The 22,943-nt window shown below is 49.5% G+C and overlaps 1 protein-coding gene across 3 annotated transcripts in view; it reads right to left on the reverse strand.

The window, feature by feature from the left end:
- PRKCB (protein kinase C beta) overlaps positions 1-22,943 on the reverse strand; it is a 283,543-nt gene that overhangs the window by 118,561 nt on the left and 142,039 nt on the right. For all 3 annotated transcript variants that reach the window (XM_054693796.1, XM_054693795.1, XM_037507406.2), the window contains 2 exons: positions 14,233-14,344; positions 11,750-11,878 (listed from right to left, as the gene is read on the reverse strand). In XM_054693796.1, coding sequence (XP_054549771.1) covers positions 11,750-11,878; positions 14,233-14,344 — 241 coding nt within the window. The remainder of the gene's footprint in view (positions 1-11,749; positions 11,879-14,232; positions 14,345-22,943) is intronic.

Raw genomic sequence — 22,943 nt, forward strand, 5'->3', positions numbered from 1 at the left:
AATGTCTCTCAGTATAAAGTGGGTGTTAAGATCTCCAGAGTAAGACAGAGCTGGATTCAAACCCTCACTCTGGCACTTAGTGCAGCCTTGTGACCTTAGCCAAGTCACTTAACCTCTATGAGTTTCAGTTTCCTCCCTGACAGAAGGGGGACTCTCCAACAGAAGAGGGACTACATTCGTCTCTCTCTCACAGGGATTAAATAACATAATGCAAGTAAACATGCGTAGCACCATGCCTGCTTCCTCTTACAAAACAGAAAGTCAAGAGCTACCACCGACAGCGGAACAAACAAGAGTGGAGCTGTAAACATATAACTTGGAGGAACTGTGAGAATCACTGGAGCCATAATAATGGATTCCAACACTAAGAGTGACGGGAGACTTTCTTACCACAGTTGCAGAGCCTTCGCTCATGGGTGACGCCCGTGCACTCAGGTTTGAGAAGCTGCCCCTGAAGAGCAGAGCCGGGTTTGGGGCCCTGGACACGGCGCCAGTCACCAGCCCCTCTCTGCACTTGGGGTATCCATAGTATAAGTGAAATTAGTTTAAAGTGTATTTGTCAAGCATTTTATTTTCTTTCTCGTGTTCTGACATGTGGCAAATCTGGGTCTGGAGAGGCCCCCCCCAGAGCCCACAACCCACACACCTGCTTCAGGAAGTGCCCACGCTCCAGGCTGCACTAACTCCCCTGCATGGGTCCCCCGTGAAGGAGATGGTCCGAAAGGAGATGGTCCTTCAGCCGGGAGCCCACTGGCCAGTACTGAGCCTGCTTAACCTGCCTTGCAGGCCCCTCGAGATGGAAACCACAGGGTGGCCACAGGGAGGCTCCTGCCATGTTTTCCTCCCACCCTCTCTGACTGGGGAGGGACCCTGGTGATTCCCCACAGAGCCCTGCCTGGCAGTGCATTGTATAAAGGCAGCCCTTTAATTTACCCCACTTTACAAGGAGCACCGAGCCTTAAAGAAGCCAAGCACCTGGCCCCTCCCCCGGGTCAGTGCATAGAGGAGGCAGGACTTACACCCAGCCCATCCGTCAGACTGTCAGACTCGTCCTGCAGGACACCATGGGAAGACTTGGTGGGAGGCTATGAAAGTGTTTGAGCAGACGCCCACCCAGCAGTGAGCAGTGCAGGCAAATAGGCAGGGGCCTCCTCTCTGACCCTCAGTGACAGGCCCAGGGCTGGGACTGTTTAATGCCAGCCACCCTCCCTGCCTGGAGGGAATGGGGCTTGATGGTCAGAACAAGCTGAGGGTGCAAGGCCCACCCAGTGGGCATGTCAGGGAACTCCATATGAGGCAGGTGCTAAGGGTAGGACATCACCTGGTTCTGCTAGGAAAACCACACGCGTTTGCTGTTAATCTGGCCGGCCTGGCTTATGCGGCCCATTCTGAGCTCCCATGCTGATTTTAGCCTTTGTCACTACCTGAAAGTATTTGCCACCTTACTGTTTATCTGCCATCATTAGGCAGAAGGCGGGGGCCAGGAGACCAGGTGCTGGGGCTTGTGCAGGAGTGATCAGTGCCTGGCACATGCGCAGGAGGCACCCCATGAACATGTGCTGAAGAAGTGGGGAGGACAAGGGTTACACCCGCCTGACTCCAAAGCCCTGGCCCCACCCCCGTGACCGCACACTGTCGGCCTACTGGGAGCCTGGGCTGGCAGCAAGGTGAAGAAAAGTCAGACTAGAACGATCAAGTGAGTGGGAAGCAAGGCCGGCTCCGCCCAGGGAGGCAGGAGACAGGCAAAGCGGAGAAGAGATTCTGGGTCCTTCGCCACAAATGGCTAAAGCCTGGGGCCAGGGCTACCCCATGGCAGGCAAGTAGGTTCAGGCTGCCCTCCACGAAAGGGGATTCTGACACCAGAGCTCCAGGATGCTGCAGACGGCCCAGGTGGGGCTGCAGGGCACACAGCAGCCAGCACACAGCAGCCACAGGCCCACCTGTGGCTGCCCCTGCAGGAGCGGCTCACAGTGACGCCTGCCCTCTAGTGGGGGAGACGCACCCTCTGGCCATGCAGGGTGGAGGCAGTGAGGGCTGCGGGATTACAACCTGTGTACAAATCACCTGGGGGTTATGTAGAAATGCAGGTTCTGATTCAGCAGGTCTGGGTGGAACCTGAGACTGCATTCCGAGCCAGTGCTCAGGCGATGCTGATGTGCTGGTCCACAGGCCACACTGGGAGCAGCAGAGACCTAGAATTTCTCAAGTGTGAGCATCCACCCAGCTCCACCAGCCCTGAACATCTGAGGCCACACCGCATGGAACACGAGTGGAAAGCACTGGAGTATCTACCTGGAGACAGAATGGGGAGTCAGGGGGGATTCAGAAGTGAGCATGGGCTGCCAGGCAAGAACCCAAAACAGGACACCAGTCAGGGTGATACTTGGCATTGGAGGGCAAACACCAGGAGTCCAAGCTGAGACCCACTCAGCTGAAGTCCCCAAAGCCACAAACACCCTGTCACGCGCATCTGCCACTCACTGCTCACTGCTATTGCCACAGAGACCAGGATTTAAATGAACTTTTCCTATTAACTTTTCCTATTCCTATTTAAAGATTCTTCTGTTTTCTATTAATCAACAGTGAGGGCCTCCCTGGTGGTGCAAGGGGTTAAGACACAGCACTTTGAAGCTGTCTGCAGCCTCTGCAGCACAAGTTCGATCCCCAGCCAGGGAGCTACCCACATGGTGCAGCAGACCTCTCCTGACTCCCCACGGCTCCCAGCAGTGTATTTCAGTCAGTCTGCCTGTTCTGCTCCACACTCTGTCTCTGGTGAATCCTCTCACCCCCTGCACCTCTGGCCTGTACCCCAGCTCTTGTATGCATAAATAAACAAACCTTTTTTTAAAAAGTGATATGCTGATTGCCACCAGGGGAACCACTCCTGAGGCATATTCAGAGGTGACCCCCGCCCGCCCTCTGTTCCCACTTTCCCATCCTTCTGCAGTTTCAGAGTTTGCAGCCTGTGCCTGCCTTTCCACACCTTTCTTCCCACCCTTATAAAAATATACAAACACAACTTCACACATCGCGAGTGTCTGGAGAGGCTGCTCATTTCTTCGAAATGAGATCATACTAAATACAATTTTGTGCAATGTAATACTCTTATTTAATAATACAGCAAATTTCCTAGGGAAAAATATTATTCTTAGTACATTTTGGTGAGTAGCATTTTCTTATATTTATTGTTATTACTATAATTATTTTATTATTGCATTTTGGTGAGTCCCTTCTTTGTCTCTTAATTCTATGGAGCAAGACTAAATTGTGAGTATGGTGCATATAAACAAGTCACTTCTACCTCACTTTCACATCATCATACGAAAATGCCCAAAGCCCTCATAAAGCAAGATTTTTTCTAAATATTTTACAAAGCTTAGATCAAAGAATTTTGTGAAGTTAAAAATGAAAGTTCTCTTGAAATTCAAATTTAAGAACTGTACTTTTTAGAAGGGCCTCACAGAGGAAAATGGAACCATCTAGATAATAACAGACCTGAAGATTAGTATGCCTTTTGATTTTCTTAAGAAAATTACTATTTGTTGAAACCAAAAATATGGGAAAAATTTAGTTACCTTGGTTTGAAAAAAATATGGCCACACACTGTGAAAATTGATACTCTAAAACGTGTTGTGGATGCCAGAGTTAGAAAGAGTTTAAGAATTGATGAGCCGGGGCCTCCCTGGTGGCGCAAGGGGGTTAAACACCGCACTATGAAGAAATCCGCAGCCTCTGCAGCATTGAGTTCAATCCCCGGCCCTCCAGGGAGCAACCCACACAGTGAAGCAGACTTCTCCTGTCTCTCCCGCTGCTCCCCTCAGCAGTGTACTTCGGTCAATCTGCCTGTTCTGTTCCCCACTCTGTCTCTGGTGAATCCTCTCACCACCCGCATCTCTGGCCTGTACCCCAGCTCTTGTATGCACCCCAGCTCTTGTATGCATAAATAAATAAATCTTTTTTAAAAAAAGAATTGATGAGTCTAGTGTTCTGAATCTTGGTTTTATCACTCACAACACAAAAACTATTCTGTAAGTTATGTGCCCTTTCTAAAGCATCTGTTACTATGAGAATAAAATGATGTAATATAATGTAAACTGCCTGTCATATTGGCAAGTACACACACACAAACACACACACACACACACACACACACACACACACACACACACCTCAAATGTGTTCCTCTGGGTCAGGGACTGGTAAATGTCTTCAGTAAGGAACAAAGAGTTTATCTTAGGTTTTACAGACCATACAGGTTTTGCCACAATTACTCAATGGACTCAACCATTGTATCATAAAAGCAGTCATAGACAACATGTAAATGAATGGGTGTAGCTACGTGCCAATAAAACTTTATTTCCCAAAACAGATAGCAACCCCAATTTGGCCCATGGGTCATAATTTACCAACTCATCCCTAACCCAGGTCAATTGCCATAGCTCTACCCCACAGGTGTTTCATTAAATTTTTGCTTTTTTAAATTTTCATTATTAAAACTTTTAACATAATCAAAGTATAAAGCGGACTATTCATGAAGAGTATAAACTACAATTGTACAGCACAAAATGAATGCACACGTGCAGCCAGTTGCCAAAGTAGAAATACAGAACATGACCAAGAAGCCCAAGAAGCCCACTGCCCTCTTGAATTCACTGTTTTCAGCAACTTCACAATTTCCCCAACAGTGGTTATTCCCTAATCAGGCTGATTTCAATTCTCTGCTACTGCAAACAAAGTATCATAAACACTCTTGCTCCGAACTTGATTTCCTTGCATGCCCGCATTTTACTTCAACAGGACAGATTCCCACAGGGAGCCTGGGAGCCAGTGTGCCCACGTGGACTATATATTTTAGTAGCAACTGCTGGACACTGTCCCAGCGGACGTACCAAGTCACAGCTCTGCAGGCCCTGACAGCGGCCCCTTTGATGCATTAAGAACAAGAGTTGTGTGCCCTAAATATTCTGAGACTTGGGGGTCTCAGATAGTTGTCTGGGCTTGATAATCCTCATAAGACTTAAATATTCAGGGGAAAAGAGAGAGAGCAGCCAGTAGAAGCCTTCCACTCACTCCACCTCCTAAAGTCAGCTCCACCTCCTGCGCGGGCCAGAACAGCCTCCTCCCAAGTCTAAAGGGTTTCAAAGGAAGAGGGTCAAGGGTTGCCAGGCCATGCCTTCCATGGGGGGGTGGGGGGAATGCAGACAACTGTCCATGGCACACTGAGAAATGTGGCTGCAGCTCCAGAGACGGAGATAGGATTTAATCAGCTTCTTCGTTCCACAAACACTGGAGAGAAGCAAAACAACGTGGGTGCCTTGCCAAGTTTGTTTATCGGGAATTTGCTCCCCAATGAGTACACAATGAAGTGTTTCAAGACACCTATTACACTGCATTACAGTCTCTAAAACAAAAACAAAAATTCCCTGTGATGCAGTCACGCTTAGGTAGTGGGGATGCCCTGGGAGTCGTGGGCGTGGGGCAGGTCTGCCTGCAAACAGGCGTCTCTACGAGGGGGGTGTTCACAGCTTTCACTGGCTCCATGCGGCATATCTGACATCAAAAAAGACGACTAAGTTGTTGGGCCCACAGAGTGTATCACCTGTCAGCCCAGTCGTCATATACGTAAGACCTGTGCATCTCACTGGATGTAAGTTTTACCTCCAAAGTAAAAAAAAAAAAAAAAAAAATCCTGTAAGTAAGTTTTGAGTTCTAGTTGATCTGCACGCTGAAGTGTTTAGCGGGAACTGAACTGATGTCTTCAATTTACTTTGAAGTATATTAAAAATAGGATGGATGGATGGATGGATGGATGGATGAATGGATGGGGAGCGAGGTGGATACATGAAGAGCCAAGAGTAGTAAATATTAGTGGCAGGATCCTGGTGGTGGGTAAATAAGTGCTCGCTGTGAATTCTTTTAAGTTGGCTGCATGTTGGAAATTTTTCATAATAACCACGGGGAGAAACTCTAACCAGTAACGCGTAAGGGAGAGAGAAGCCCACAGGAACTGGGCTCTAGCCCTGTCCCAAGTGCTGTGGCCTCAGGAGTTACTTCCTTTCCCTGGGACTCAGTGACCCGGCTGTTGAACGGGTGGATAGTCCAGCTGCTATGTGTCCATCCTGGGCAGTGATGATGCTGTGGTTTCACTGTATTCTGCAATTCCCCGCCTCTCTTAAAAGGGACTCTTCGGGAAGGAATGATTTTGAAGGCACAGCCTGCCCCCTGGTGGGCACTAGTGGCCTAGCTTTATAGCCCTGAAATGGATGCATCGCTGGGTAACGTTTTAAGATATTAATCCATCTGGATTTTTCTTCATTACTTTGCTTGGGGATTGGAAAGACCCTGGCTCATGACATTCGACCAAGCAAAGAGACATGTCTTGTCCCCTGCTGTATCCAAGGGTCCAGAATATGCTTCACAAGCAAACAGCTGACAATAAACGTTGTTGAATGAACGAATAAGTGAGTGACTGGGAGAGCAAGGGAATGGATCCAAGAGGAGCCTGCAGCCAGCATGTGGACAAGGGAAGCCACACTCGGCCACTGTCACCCCCCTGCACTGTCACTTCCAGTGAGACACACTGCCAGGGCTCACACCCCACACCTACCACTTACTATGTGGCTCTGCGCCTCAGTTTCCTGCCTGTAAAATGGGGATAATAATAATACCTGTGACAGAGGAGTGCTGTGAAAATTAATGAATTGACCCACATAAAGCACCTGACATGAAATATGTGCTTGATAAACAGAGCTACTGTCACTTCTCTCATTTACCCTGACACAGAGCACATCCTTCAGGTAACTCTACCTCACAGACTCACCTCAGCCCTGACTCCCCTCAGGAAGCTTTAGACACTCCCACGGCTCTGTTCCACTCCCTCCCCCACAGCAGCAGAACTGCCATGTCTAGCTCCCCAGCCAGGCTGTGAGTCCCCTGAGAGAGCAGGGGACCTCACTCGTCATTGGATCCAGCCTGGTTCTCAGGCCTTCTTGAATGAAAGAACGAACGAATGAATGAACGAACATCTCTGCTTACCAAGCCCATCACCACCTTTCTCACACAGGAAATACCTAATCATTCCAAATTACCCTTCCTCCCGCCTCAGTACAGTGCACCCCCGGCCACATTGGTTCTGCCGTATTGGTTCTAGAAGGAAGACAGTGCAACGGCCAGGTGAGCCAGCTCAGAGGTGTTCTTGTACTCCCCCTTGTCACGGTCCCCGAGAGGACAAACACCTTCACAACCTTGAAACAGTTACCCTAAGTAACAAGAGGCATCCGATAAGCCTTCCACAGGCTCCGTTCTCCCAAGTGCTTTCCAAGCCTCCTGTGGAAACTAGAATTTAGGAAGTAGATACAATCTTCAACTTCCCTGATAGCCTGTTTAGAATCTATCTCTCTTGGGCATTTTTCTTCCTTTGATCTTGGGAAGGATTTAGATACTACAAAATTTGGAGAATCAGAGTCTCCGTGGAGACGCTGTAGATCCCCCACGGCACAGAGCGATGGGGAGCCACTGCTTACCAAGGAGGCTGGAGAAACAGCAACACAATTGCTCCTTCTGTGATTTTTAGGATGATTCTCAGCTTTCATGAGATACAATAATGGAAATAAATATGGATATGGTGTTGGAGTCTCAGGGGGCTGTAATGTCATGGGGAGTGTAAGTAATGGGGGTTGGTTACTATGTCGACAGGGAAATACTAAACTGAGAGGGGCTATATGTATGAGGACAAAAGCATTTAACACTGCCGGCCTGGCTTCGGCCACTGCCTTGCCTGTTCCCGTAATATCACTGGGTGTCATGACGTCTGTGTGGTTTCCTGCAATTCTGCAAGTTTCTACTCTGTGTCCTTTCTGCATTATTGAGGAAGCGCCAATGTCTCTGCTATTGACCTTGGACCTGGTCTTTCAGATGGTCTGTGTGGTCTCCTTCCTATAAGAATAAGTGGGATGTGGCTGAACTTCAGCTCCTGGCTCCAGAAGGCACTAACTTGGGAATCATCTGTGGTATCTATCGGGATTTCTTGTGATATTCTTACTCATGCATACACTCACTGACTCCACAAATATTCAGAGATGCCCATCCCACTAGATGCTGGCGAACATGGGGTGAGTCAGAGCAATGGGAAAAGCAGACACTAATCAACCCCAACACAAAAGCACACCAACACAAGCTCAAGTCCAGGGAAGCAAGAGCCTCTACCATAGGAGACGGTCAGGAGACATGTCCCTGGTGGTGGAAATGAGATGAGCTGCAGGAAGGGGAAGAGTTAACTCCTGGAAGAGGAGAAGACTCTTGAGGCAGATGCCCTTGGTGGGTGGCAGCCTGGATAGACAACAAGACCACCATGTTAGATTTAGTCTGTCCTAAGGACAATGAGACCCACTGGTGAGTCTTTAAAAGGAGGAAAACTGATCCCATTTCCATTTGGATCTGGACCTTCCAGAACCTTGATGGCAGATATAAAGTCTGGATTTCAGAAGACTCTTGACCTTTCGGGAGCACCTGCAGCATGGCGGCCTCTGGAGCTGGTGGGGCATCCGGGGAGCACACGACATTCAGAGCACACCACAGAGCATCCCCACGAATGGTGCACCTGCCTCTCCAGCTGGATGAAGAGAAATGATTCAACAAACACCACCGACCAACTCTGGCCTGGCAAGGGGTCCTCCCTTCTACCTTTAGTCCTCTCCTCTCTGGTCCGTCTGGCGGACACCAAGGTGGAGTCCCAGCAGTGAAAGCAGAAGGATGATTGTGAGAACAGAGGGATTCCTAGGAGTCCAGGACTCTGACCAGTTCCTCTCCAGCCTGGCCAGCCACCCAGCCCAGCTGCTGTGCGTGTGGGCTCTTATGGCTCACAGCTGCCCACACATCAGGTGATGATGCTGACAGGTAATCACCCTCAGCCACACCAAAGCCACCCAGCCACCCTCCCAGCCCCAGCCGAGTCTCAGTCAGCTCAGGCCACTCTCACAGAGCACACATAATGATGACTAACCCCGACAGACCAGCCCTCATGCCCAAGGAGGGACTGACTCTGGGCTGAGAGGCATGTTCCAGAATCTTCCACGGAATCAGGCCGAAGGTCTTCTTCAGCAAAGACCACACTCTCGCGGAGCTGTTCCCTGTTCTATCCTCACTACTCTCCGCCAGTGATCAGCCCCAATAAATCACTTGAACAAAAATCTCCATCTCAGCTCTATTTTTGGAGAACTGCAATCAAAGCATCAGGTTCTGCCATCATCAATCAATCAACAAGCCAGGGCCAAGTGCTAACTGTGCCCGCCTGGTGCAGGGGCCATGGAAGGGTGTGGTGACCTCCCAAGCTCCAACTGCTCCCCTGCTCAGCACGGGAGACCCAAGCACATGGCTCAGCCTCTCGCAGCAGCAGGTGAGGCAAGATCTCAGCGCCCTCTGTGATGGGAGCAACGGCGGCACCCCCTCCAGAAGGCTCACTCTCAGAGCAACAGGAAAGCACCAAGGTCTATCAAAACGCTGCGAACCATTTAATGAGCATGCAGGTAGCCTGCCCCTAGCTTTAAAGAAGCTGGATTCCACCCCCTCTCCTTGTTATGGGTTGAATCATCCCCCCAGAATCAAGTCCTACCTGTGAATGTGACCTTGTTTGGACAGATGGTGTTTGCAGATGTAATCAAGTTAAGATGAGGTCAAGCTAGATCGGGGGGCCTGAATCCAATGACTGGTGTCCTTATAAGAAGAGGTAATGAGGACACAGAGACCCTAAGACTGGAAAGGCAGAGACCAGCATGAACAAGCCAGGACACCAGCGCTTGCTGGGAACCACCGAGAGTGAGGAGACCCGGGGTCACACTCTATCAGAACTCTCCAGAAGGAAGCAAGCCTGCCAACACTTGACTTTCAGACTTTGAGGGAATGAATAGCCATTGTTTTAAGCCACCCTGTTTGTGGTGCTCTGTGACCTCTGCCCTAGGACCATATTCATCCACCCACCCCTCCCACCCCTTTCACAGGATGCTCTGGGGCTGCCTGAGGTCATCAGTCTGAGGTCAAGATGTAACAGAACCTGTGATGGGAACAGACTCTGACCTTGAAATAAAGGGACATCGTATTGTACCACATACAACACTGATTCCCCAAGAAACGCCCACAAGAGGTAAAACTTAACTAAATCACAAGGAAATGAATGAGTTGGAGGGGGTGAGGAGGAAACTCGTACCATCCAAAGACCTGGGTGACGGCATGTAAGACTGTCCAGGCCCATTTCCTGAGGGGCAGAATGATAGCCCTACTTAACTCAATAGAGCTGCTTAAAAAAATTCAAATAAAATAATGTTTGTACATGTTTTTCACCAAAATTGACAGATGAAAAAGTAAATGTTGACTGTTTTATTATCACTCATGGTGCGAGCTCTTGGAAGCCTAACTCCTCTGAGCCTCGGTATATTCACTCATAAGACAAGGTTAGTAGCTATTTCACAAGGTTGTTGTGAGGACTGAAGGGGACAATTTATAAGGTTTTGAGTTCCAAGAGGTCTTGGCTGCCGTAGTAACAAATTTCAGCCAGATATTGGTCAGTTCCCAGAGATTGGCGCTAGAGGGCAGCAAGGTCTCACTTTTGCCCCTCTAGCAAAGGCAGGAAATGTGTTTTCTAGAACCTGTCACTGCTGACTTCCCTGGAGCTCCCAAGCATCCCACAGAGACAAAGTCCAGAGCTTGCCTTCCTTTCCATGGAAAAAGCAATTCAGCATTTCCTCAGAGTTCACTGGGTATCATGAAGCTCAGTTAAAAATAGGGATTCTATTTTACAGGGATATTTTTTGACTTTTTTATGGTTTAGTAAAGTCCCTCCCAGCACAGAGCTGAACCCATCAGAGCTGCTGAACCATTCTGGGCCTCAAGAACATCCCACATTTTGCAAAATCAATCGCTTCCATGACTTCCTAAGCTACCTGTCATAGAACTTTGCTTATATCAATCAGTTATAAAATCCATAGTAATTAGTATCACATGTCTTTGGAAGAGAACTTCCAAATTTGTCACTGTGCCATCCAGTTCAGTGTCGGTTTTCCAGAAGCCTGACATCGGAGCGTGCTCCAGCTGATTTCCATTTTGCAGGAACTTGGCAATTCAGAGCCAAGGGTGTCTTGCAGGTGCACAGACGCTTCTCCTTCCTGACCTCCTCGTCCCACTGCCCCTCCCCAGCAAGACTGTCCCTCCCGTTATTACGGAATATTTCAGAAGTGCCAAGAGCACAGAGTAACATAACAGAGACCAGCACAGCACCGTGAGGTTTAAGAAAGAAATGTTTCAGAGACACGGGAAGCCCCCAGCGACTCCTCCAGCTTCCCAGCCACATCCTTCCTCCTCCCCAAGACCAAATTCCCCACATTTAGCGTTTATCATCAATACTCCATTTTTCCCACTGGAAAAACCTGGGGAAGACCAAGCATTCCTTCCCTGCAGTCCTTTGGTGGAAACAGACTGCACACTCCAAAGATACTGAGCAAAATAGTGGGAAAGAGGTAGGGAACCGTGCAGAAGAAGTCAGAAGTTCCGGTGCCCCAGCTCTGAGCTCCAGCCAGATGGGGCTGGGCGAGAATGGCTTCTAAGGGAGTCTGCAGGCCCAGGACTGCAGCCCAGAGCTTGCAGCAGGCAGGGCCATGCCCCGCCCCGCCCCGCCCCGCCCCGCCCCTGGGCCGCCCACCTCCCGCCTCTTCCCCGTAACCCGCGGGTGGGCCCGGGCGGGAGTGCCAGCGCCACCTACCGACCACAATGAGGATTTCCCGCTCGATGTGCGCCTGGATGTAGATGCGGCCGCGGCGCTCCGTGTGGTCCGTGCCGCACAGGCTGGGGACGTTCATCACGCAGCGCTTGTGGACGTTCATCATGCAGGCTGTGGGGGGCAGGGAGGGGGCACGGCTCAGGCTGGTCCAGGCTGGGTGCCCTGGCCATCTGCGCCCACCCAAGCCTGCTGGGTCCCAACTGGTCCCCACTTCCTTCCAGACTGCACCCCCCAGGCTGACCGAGCCAGCTCGCCCTGCAACCTGGCAACCTGGACCCCATCGGATGGGCTTCTCCAACTCCTCTGCCAGCCCTGATGGACACAGGCAGTGGGACTTCTCCGTCCTCCCGGGAGGCTGTGGGTGCATGCCACACACCCCTCGAGGGTTCTCAAGCCAGTCATCAGCCTTAATGCCGCTTGCCACAGTAACCCTATGAGGGAAGAGGTGTGTCCTGGCCCCAGATATGCATCCAAAGTTGCCAAAGTTTCCCATTTTTCCAAGATAAGAATCCCGATTCGTGACATCTCCAGATTTTTAAATACTGACAGCTCAAAGGTGGGTTCTCCGAGGAGTTGGGGAAGGGGAGTTGGGAGCTAACCACTGGGGCGCTCCTCTGACCCGTCAGAGTTGTGTGAATTGTGACTAGAGGCTGAGCCTTTGCACACCCGTATCAGCCAGTTGTTGGCCATGAACCACCCCTGGACAGGACATCGCCTTGGGCGATTTCATAGCAGCCTATAAGCTGCCAGTTGGTGAGGGGCCCTCAAAGGATCTGATCATAATACCCCCCAGGATCCACCACAACTAGCTGCAAGAAAAAAGTTAGCACCAAGGTAAGATGAAGTGAAACATGTCCACAAAGGGAATCTGCCCTTTGGGGTCTCATGTGAAATGTGCTCCCCCCTTTGCCTGCTCCTCCCAGCATATCCGTTTGTGGCGATGATGGCTGATTCCGCTTGGTGTTTTGGTACCAAGGCTGCTCCCAGGAGGTGTGCCAGGAGGCCAATTTCTGCTGGGGACCTTGCACCAGTTTGAGAAACCAGGAAAGAGTCTGTATCCCCTGGGGTAGGGGGTGCTGAGGGACCCCCTTCTCAGCCCACCCAAGGCCCAGGAGGCAACAGGCAAATTACAAAACAAAATGAGTTGTGGGAGAACAGGGCGGTGGGAGAGGAAAGGAGCGCCCCCTGAGCGCCCTGCTCAGCCCCTGGTCCCACCCACCTACCACCCACTGCATTCCCCAGGCAGGGGCACCACAGGAGTGTGCTGAGGGCTGAGTCCCACCCACTGCTCCCTTGCCGCCGCACACCCGTGTCTCTGTGACTCTCGGCCTGCTCATGTGTCTGTCTACCCGTCTGTTCCTGCGCTGGTGTGCGGCTCTTCCCTGCCTCTACTCCTGCGTGTGCGTCCACACGCACTGCCATGCTGCCACTGAGTGGGCCTCGCTCTCGGCACCTGCGTGCTGTCCATCTGTCTCTCCATGTATATGTCTCTGTCTCTCTGGCCGCTCTGTCTCTCTGCCTGCACGGGCCTGAGTGAGTGCCGCTTAGTGTCCACTCCAATCATTTGGTCTGCTGGTCTCCTGTCCCCCCTCTGCCCTGAGTCTCCCTCTCTAGTTGAGCCCCATTGTAGCTTTCACCCCCACTGCGCCCACCTCATATGCCTTCCTATCACTGTCACCCCGTGAGTGTCTCCCTCTGTCCTCTGGGCTCAGGACCATGTGTCAGGGAAGCTGCTCGGCCTTCTGTATCAGCCTCCAGAAGCATCAGCACAGCAAGCCCCTATCCTGCAGAGCCCCGTTCCTTTGCAGCATGGTTCTCCTACATGCTCACTCTCTTGGCCCACAGACCACTCAGTCCTTTGCTAAACAAACAGTCCCGCCCCAGCTCCCTTCCCCTGCCTGGCCAGAGAATCCAGTTCTGCCCTCCATAAACCTGCAGGTTTTCACGATGTAGAGAACGTGTCAGCCCGGTATGTCGATGCTGAAGACTGTTGTGAGCATGGCTGAGCAATGGCCCCCATCTGTCTGTGGCTCCCTGTGGCCATGGCCAGGGACTGTCCCCTCCCACACTGCCTGTGAGCCTTGCTGTGTGGCCTGCTCTGCTGCAGGGACTGGGACTCTTGAAGCATCCAGATTCATGCAACCTTCCCCGAGCCTGCTTAGGACAGACGCCCAGCCCATGATGCCCATCACCCAGATGACAGCCCGCTCTCATGAAGACACGTGGGAGAGCCCCAAGCCAGCCCGCTAACCCACCACATACACACAAGCAAGCTGAGCCCTGACCCAGAGGACCACCTTGCTGACTCACGAGCTAAGCGGTTACTGTTTTGAGCCACTGCAGTTGAGGTGAGACAATCATTACTCAGGAGAATGTGCTGCAGAACGGGACCCCTAACCCCAAGAAATCAGCCCTTCCTGTGGCTCCCGCCCACTGGCAGAGGCTGTGAGAGCAGATGTACTTACTGTCACATTTCATCCCCTGGTGGATGAGTCCATACAGCAGCGACCCGCAGTGGTCACAAAACGTGGGGCTGGAGTAGGTGTGGATCTTGAACTTGTGTTTGCTCCGGGGGTCCTAAGGCCAAGAGAAACAAAAAAAAAGAGGCTAGTGTCAGTGGGTCATGCCAAGGATCACACCACAGTGAGCAGCCCAGGAACTGAACTTGGCCACCAGGTTCATCCTACCTGTCGGGACCATCACCAGAGCCCTGTGCTCAAACACGGTACTTGACAAACAGTGGCTGAACATTAGGGGAGGTACATGTTCCCCATCCCCACTACTCTGGGGTTGCCTTGGACTAGCTACTGGGAACGAGGAGCCGAGCTGAGCGGCCAGGTGAAGCTCTGTACGGCCAAAGGCAGGTGAACTCTAAAAAGGGGTCTTGCCTCTCCAGCTTTGACTTGGGGGCACTTAGGAGGAGATGCATGGAGAAGAGACATGTAGACACACTTGAGAAATCCCAAGTGCTAGAGAAGGAGGGTATACACATAATGGAGAGGATGAGGGTGTAAGGTCTGAGGGAATGTGAGGTGGTAGAGCCACTTTCGAAAACATTTGTTTCTTACAACATTAAATATACCCTTATAATCAATCAATGACGGAGAAATCATGGTTTGAGGTGTGAAATGAAAACATAGCCCTGTACAAAAACCTGCATGTGAACCTTTACAGCCAATTCACTTAGAATGGCCAAAACCTGCAAACAACCAAACGTCCTTCAGTGTGTGAGTGGACAAAGTGGGGTCGATCCACACTCAGAATACTTAGCAGTAAGAAGGGATGAACTACCGACGCAGGCAGCAACATTCTTGAATCTCAAAAGCATTACATCATCCCAAAGAAAGATTTCAACGACATGCTTCTTGATTCCCTTTCAATCCCAGGCTAGACGACACACAATTCTATCTGAATGACATTCTGAAAAGGCAAATCTATGGGGCAGAAGACAGATGAGTGGCTAAGGGGGTTTAGGGTGGGAGAGGGACTGACATCAAAGGGGAAACATGCAGGTGTTTTTTGGGCGCTTGGAATGTTCTATGAACTATGGTGAATCCTATTGTCAGTTTTTTTTTTTTTTAAAGATTTATTTTTATTTATTTATACATGCACTGGGTACTGTCAGAAGCGCAGGAGGGTGAGAGAATTCACCAGAGCCAGAGCGGGGAGCAGAGCAGGCAGAAGGACCGAAGTACACTGCTGAGGGGAGCAGCGGGCGGCAGGAGGGGTCTGCACGCCATGTGGGACCCTCCTCTGGTGGCCGGGGAGCAGCCGGGGATCGAACCGGCGCTGCAGAGGCTGCGGGCAGCTTCGCAACCCAGCGCTCAACCACTGCGCCACTGGGGAGGCCCTATTGTCAGTTTTAATAAAGTGAACTGTGCTGCAAGAAAATGCTATCTCAATAAGCCTGCCTAAAAAATCCTCGGTCGGGCCTCCCCGGTGGTGGAGCGGTGGTTGAGCGCTGGGTTGTGAAGCTGCCTGCGGCCTCTGCGGCGCTGGTTCAATCCCCGGCTGCTCCCCGGCCACCAGAGGAGGGTCCCACATGGTGCGCAGACCTCTCCTGCCGCTCGCTGCTCCCCTCAGCAGTGTACTTCGGTCCTTCTGCCTGCTCTGCTCCCCGCTCTGGCTCTGGTGAATTCTCTCACCCTCCCTTGCTTCCGACTGTACCCAGTGCTTGTATAAACAAAACAAAACAAAACAAACAAATGAATAAAAAAAAAAAGCATGCCTCTATAAAAAAAAATAAATAAATAAAATAAAAAAATAAATCCTCGGTCACTGAAGGCTTTTCTTTTTTTTTTTTTTTTTTTTTTTTGGGTTAGTGTTACACTTTATTTATTTATTTATTTATTTATTTATTTATTTATTTATTTGATGTTCTGAATTATTTATTTATTCAATGTTTAAGAATTCCCATGAAAAGCATCTTTTCAAAGATGATCTTTAAAGTTACTTGGGGTAATTTTTTTTAATAAATTTTATTTTTATATTCCCCATACAATTGCAATCCCCTTATTTTGACCCCAATCTCTCCCCTCCCCGCCTTTTGAGCATCTACCTTAAAGGTGAGAAATGAGTACCTCAAGCCTGCCTAAAAAGAAACACCTGTTCATGCTGAGGATTGGCCTGTAGGAGGAGTTCGGGGCTCTGCTCCCTCCCTATTCTGCCCCTAATGAAAAGAACTGATCTAATTGGTCAGATTCGAAGGTACTGATTGGTCCAGCCTGAGTGGGTGGCGCTTGGAGCTTGCACAGGCATTAAATAGGGTAACCGCCCTCTTTCATTTTCTCTGCTGTCTCTTGCCTCCCTCAGGAGGCCACTGGGTCCTGGTCCCGTGGTTTTACCCTATGAAGACAGGATGAGTGGCCTGGGCTCTGCTCTAAGCACTGTGACAAGTTCTCTCTGTTTTTGGTTCTTGTGCTCCCTCTGGAGTCCCTGTCATGTTGACTGAAATTAGTTTTGATGGGGGTTTAAATTTAGTCTCACCAAGCACAGACAAGAGGCACAGCCACGTGAGCTCAACCTTAAGATGTGGGGCAAAATCCCAACTAATAATAAAGAGCCTCTGCTGGATTTGCACTTTTTGCCACGTGTACACCGCCTTGGAGACTCTCAGGGAGAAGGATTCTAGCATTCTGACCAGACATTATCAAGAACCTTCTCCACCTCAACATCTCTTCAACAACAGGCGATGCCCAGGGGCACAAAGAATGGGGAGGGGAAAGAAACACTGAGGGCCGCCCAAGTGCCAAGGGGACGGGGGCATCTTAGGTATTCTTTCTCCAGGGCTCATGACATGCCGGTTGGAAGGTGTCCTTTGTACCATTTTAGAGATGATGAAAGGCGCCCAGGCCAGAGAGTAAGGCCTCGGAGGATGGTCTGAAGAACCAGGATTCACACCCGGCTCAGCTGGCTCCAAAGAGGGGATGACCAAGTTACAGGTAGACCTCATCTTATTGGGGTTCATTTTATTACGTTTTTTACAAATTGAAGATTTGTTGCAACCGTGTGGTGGGCAAGTCTACTGCATCATTTTTGCAGCAGCACATGCTCAGCACTTTTTTTTATCTTGTTGCAATAAAGTATTTTTAATTAAGGTGTGTATAGTTCTTAAGCATAATGCTATTGCACACTTAAGAGACTGCAGTATAAACAACTTTTATATGCACTAGGGAACCAAAATATTTGTGTGATTCCCTTGAGTGTGATACTCTCTGGATTGGGGGGTCTGCAGCTGAACCTGCAGTATCTCCAGGATGTCTTTGTACTTTCTCTTCTCTCACTCCCCAGCTTCACTAATGCCTTATTGTTCCAGCCCCATTGAAACAGCACCCCCTCCTTCTTTCATTCATCCAGCAAATGTTCACTGAGAGCCAGTCTCTTCCTGGGTATTGGGGATGGAACTGTGAGCAGAGGAGACAGAACGCCAGCTCTCCTTACACATACTTTCGATGGCAAAGCGAAAGCAAAAAGAAATAAAGCAATGTCCTGCCCCCCCCCAATCTTCCCTATCAGTAGTATTTATACCACTCTGTGTTTCATTACTCTCTCCCATGCCTAGCTGCAAGCAACATGAGGGAATTTTGCTCACCATTAGATCCAAAGCATATATTGTACTTGGCATATAGAAAGTACTCAATAAATATTTAATGAGTAAGCGTTAACATTTATTGAGCATTTACTCATGCCAGGAACTATTTTCAGGGATTTACCAAGCAATAAGTCATCTAATCCTCACAACATCTCTATAGTCTGCACTGCTAACTACTCCCATTTCACAGGTGAAAAAACAAGGGCACAGGGTGCATAACTTGCACAGGGCTCCCCCGTTGAGCAAGCACAGCAGTTTGCAGGGGCACACTGTAAGAGGTCAGTGAGCTGGGGCTGCAGCTGCAGGGCTGCATCGTCACCCTGACCACGGGAGCCTATGCAATGTACATGCTATTTTAAAAAAATGACCTAAGGGGGCCTCCCTGGTAGCGCAAGGGGTTAAGCACCACACTATGAAGCAATCCACAGCCTCTGCAGCACGAGTTCGATCCCTGGCCAGCCAGGGAGCAACCCACATGGTGCAGCAGACCTCTCCTGTCTCACCTGCTGCTCCCCTCAGCACTGTATTTCAGTCAATCTGCCTGTTCTGATCTCCACTCTGTCTCTGGTGACTCCTCTCACCCCTGCATCTCTGACCTGTACCCCAGTTCTTGTATGCATAAATAAATAAATCTTTTTTAAAAATGACCTGAGAACACTGTGCAAGACAGAAGAAAGGAGGGCCAATTAGTCGAGCTACAGGGAAAGTCTGTTTCTTCATGGATTATTTAGAGGCTGTTGGAGTTTCATCCCACCTCATTACTCTGCTTCAGCTTTTGGGGGGACAAGGGGAGGGATTCACACTGCAAGGACCACTTCACTCATTGCCCATCCCTCAGACCACCCAGACCAACTGGGTCATTCACTGATCAAGCTGCCCTCCACCCTCCGGCCATCTGGGCAGACTTAGTACAAAGCCATACTCCCATAGCTGGGCATTAAGTCAACCCCACAATCCTCAAGGAGAAGCTGTTAGGGTGCCCTTCCATGCCTTCCCATGCTCCCTGTCCTCTCTGAGGTGGGCAGGTTTGCACTTTGAGATGCCCCGGACCTAAATGACTGGCACAGAGGTGGAGGCTTGGCTCAAGCGTCACACACATTTCATGGTTGGGAAGCAGGTGGCAGGGAGACAGGCAGCTCCAGCACTGAGGTGGCCATTTTTTTTACAGTAGCTCCAAGGTACAGAGAGGAACAAAGACAGAGACCATATGACCTAAGGGATGGAGCCCCTGATTGCGGTCCCTCAAGGGCCTGGTGTCTTGCCCTTCAATTTCATCCCCTTGCGTCCTCTAAAAGTTCTCCTCTGTGCTTTAGCCAATCCAAGCAGGCATGTGTTACCTGCATCCACTGGCTCAGACACTACTCACCAACCAATCAAAACAGACAGCAGAGCAGTGCTGGAGGTTAACTCTTTCAATGCTGGATCATGGCAAGGTGGGGTGGAGAGGAGTTCATAGGGAAAGAAGTGGATGAGTGGAGGGCAGGAAGCTCAGAGGGCACACTGGCTATTTATTAATTGGTAAAATATTTCATTATTTTCAAAATTGGTACAGTAATACCAGAGCACGCAGGTTTAATGTCAACCCTGCCTTTAACCAAAAGGCATTCCCTCCCGGGCCGGGGAAGCTGTGACTATTGACCAGCCCTGGAAAGAGCCTGGTGATACGTGGAGTCTCTAAGTCAGAACTCTCCTCACGGTCTTGTTTTCAGCCCACCCAAAGATGCATCATCCACCTCTGTCCCAATCCCTTCGCCAGTTGGTTTTATACGCAGATGTCCCATCCCAGGCCACACCAACTGGACCCCTTCCAGTCATCTTGTAGCCCATCCCCAGCCTGGATGCTCCTACACACTCAGAGGTCCATAATTTGGAGCCCATGGGTCATACCAAGCTTGCAGACAAGTTACATTTGACCTATAGAGTACTTTTTAAAAGTTCAAATTTGTTGACTATGTAAATAATGAAATGTCAGATAAAAATGCAGATGTACAGCTTCTTTTGAAAACTCACAAGTTGTGACAACATTGGGGATACACATTCCCGTAGTAGGGGGAGGGGCTGCCCCCTTTCAATGAAGGATAAGTTTTCCAGCTCTCCACAGTCTCCACCATTCCTTATTGTCTTACCATACCTGCTTCATTCTTCTTCCCCACCCAGTCACTGTAGGAATTTGGGTATGTGACTCTGTCAGACTCTCCATCCTCTCTCCCAACAGTCCCCTGGCTGGGATCCAACCACACACATGTGAACACATCCCTAAACTCTTGAATGAGTTCATGTGGCTCAATGCCAAGTGCTTTCAGAAAGAGGCTTGAAACGACTGTATCCCTACCCCAGCATCATCCGTTTGGCTTCCCATGTCCCCAGTTCTTTCTCCCACCCCTAGAAATCAGGTTTCCACAGACCCTGGTAGATTCCCCTCCCACTATTTCATGTGGTTCAGGCCCCACCATGCTTTGTACCAGGTAAGCTTGGATTTCCAAGTTTCCTTCCACTTCTCATCCTGATCCAAGAGACTGCTGAACAACTAGAAATAACCAAAATAAAGTGAGAAGCCACTTCAAAGAATTCAGCTTGTGTGTTGCTTCCAATAGTTCTTTAAAATCACTAAAATTTGTGATTTTATTTGCAAAAATTGGCAAAGTGAGAAAATAAAGAGCTGGCCTTTCAAAAGAACTGTTGTGCCTCATGAACCAAGCAGACTACTTGCCACATACAATGCTTAGGGCTTAGGACATCTGAGGCCCTCAGAATGGCCACAGAGGGAGAAGCAATTCTTATCTCCTCTTCCAGCTGAATAACTGAGCTTAGAGAAATAATGCATACAAGATCACTGAGCAAGGGAGCAGGAAAGCAGGGGTTGGAACCCAAGTTTCTCAGGCTCCAGAGAGGTGGGCAGCTAAGTGGAAACATCTTAGCATCACCGGCTTCCTCCCTTACGCAGAGGATCTCCCACCTGCCTGGGAGATTACAGATGACACCCTTCATGAGTGCAATGCCTGCCTGGGACAGGTCAACCAGGTTCTCTAACCCAAGCCTGAGTCTTCACCATGAGCACCCCATCCCCAGGAACAAAGGACAGGCAGGTCCCAGCTCAGCATTGTCAGCTCATCACCTGACTCCAGGCCCAGGAAGCTAAGGAGGAAGGAAGCACAGCTCAGAGATCAAAAAAAAAAAAAAAAAGGACTCCTTTTAACCTCTAAGTCCAAACCTAAAATAGCCTCTCTCAGTCTGAATGGGATGTGTGGCTTTGTTCAACAGGTGGACTGAAATCTGGCTGAGCTGAGCTGAAGCAGGGAGGCCATGAAGCACAGATAGCAAGTGTGCCAGAGGAGAAATTGAAGGCAGCATGAGATGCAGAACGAGTCATCCCTGGACACCCATGGCCACAAGAGCCCTCACAGAACCCCTCACAGAGACAGAGACCAGGCCAAGGCACAGTTAGGGACACTGTGAGAACCGAGAGGATGCTCTGGAGTCAGCTGTGTGACCTCAGGCCAGTGACCTACCCTCTTTGAATCTCTGTTCCTCTTTAACAAAGTGGAGATAACAGTTGCCACTTCACTGCCTGGTTGTGATGCTCCCTGCACACTGGCAGTGCAGGCTTTAAATGTCACCGTTCCAATAAATAATCATGGTGACACTTCCCAGACTTCATTCATGAGCTGTTACAATTCTGCATGTTGACATACTACCTATAATATTATTTACTTGGCACTTTCCTTTAACTCAGCAATGCCATTTTCACTTTGAAAGCCCATTTTAAAATGAAACTCTGTTAGCGTGTGAACGGGTGGGCTCAATGTGCAAATTATGCTCTTTCTAATGTAACTTAAAATGAAATAGACGAGTCTTAAAAGGGAATTTTCCAATGTCATCCCGACAGTCTCTGTTGAGAAGCTGTGGAGACACAGATACGCAGGCTCCTGATGGCACGTCATTATTCCTGGGGGGCAGGGAGAGGGGAGTCACCAGGTACCAGCTATCAAGATGACACGCTTTCTCTTTTATCCTCATCCTCTCACTTCTGAGAATTTATCGTGGAAATAAAACCACATACATAGGAAATAATATATGTGCACAGTTTTACATATATTACTGTACAATAATTATGCTTTATTATATTATAGTGTTTACAAGAGCAGAAGGTTTTAAACAAGCCTAGTGTGGTGGTTAGGGAGCTGCTTAAATAAATCAGGGTGCAGCGTACACCATGGGATACTACTCGCTTATCAGAAGAAGGAGGAAGTTGCCTGCACCAGTAGGGGAAAATCTCAAGGGTATATTTTTAAGTGAAACTGAAAATGAAAAAAAAAAAAAAAACCAAGGTGCAGATGGGTTGCTATCCTATGCTTCCTTTCATGTGAGGAAAAAAAAGACAGTCCCCCCCCCTTATGTTGTAAGACCCCCCAATGGATGTCTGAAACCAGAGAGAGTACCAGATCCTACCTAGACTTTTTTCCCCTATGGATACACACCTCTGGTAAAGTTTAAAGTGTCACTCCATAGGTACCACTGCGTACTTTGGTGTCAGGTCGAATATCCTGGTGTTTATGTGGGTGCCGCCTCCCCGGCTAACCCAGCAGAACCGCCTGTCCCAAAGCACAAACAAAATGCCAAAAATTCCCAAGAGACAAAGAAGCAGGGAAAACCTTAATTGGGGCTGCGTGGACTGCGCCGCTGGGAACTGAAATGCCTGTCACGCCAGAAGCTGTAATTACACACGCGAGCTGCAGCTGAGCGGGGGACACTATAATTTGGCGAGGACCTTTCATCCTGATTCTGGAAGAAGCGCGTGAACAGCACTGATAAGGACGAGTCCAGGTCCCCGCAGTTTGCTCAAGCCACCTGACGCACCACACCTTCCACCAGCCCTGCCCTGTCGTCAAATAAGTCATTGTTCAATTGGAAGGACAAGCTTCTGTTGTGTAAACTCTGGTCGAATTTTAAATATGATTTCCTGGGTTAAGAGCTGCCCTGGAGTCCATGTCAATATTAGGGGTTCATTAATAGCCACGTTCAAGCTCAATGTCCAGCTTTGACATTTTCTAGCTTTTAAAGGCTGGGGCAAGTTATTGAAGCCTT

Source organism: Talpa occidentalis, unplaced genomic scaffold, assembly GCF_014898055.3.
Source record: "Talpa occidentalis isolate TD23 unplaced genomic scaffold, MPIMG_talOcc4v2.1 talOcc4.12, whole genome shotgun sequence".
In the NCBI taxonomy this organism is placed as follows: domain Eukaryota; kingdom Metazoa; phylum Chordata; class Mammalia; order Eulipotyphla; family Talpidae; genus Talpa; species Talpa occidentalis.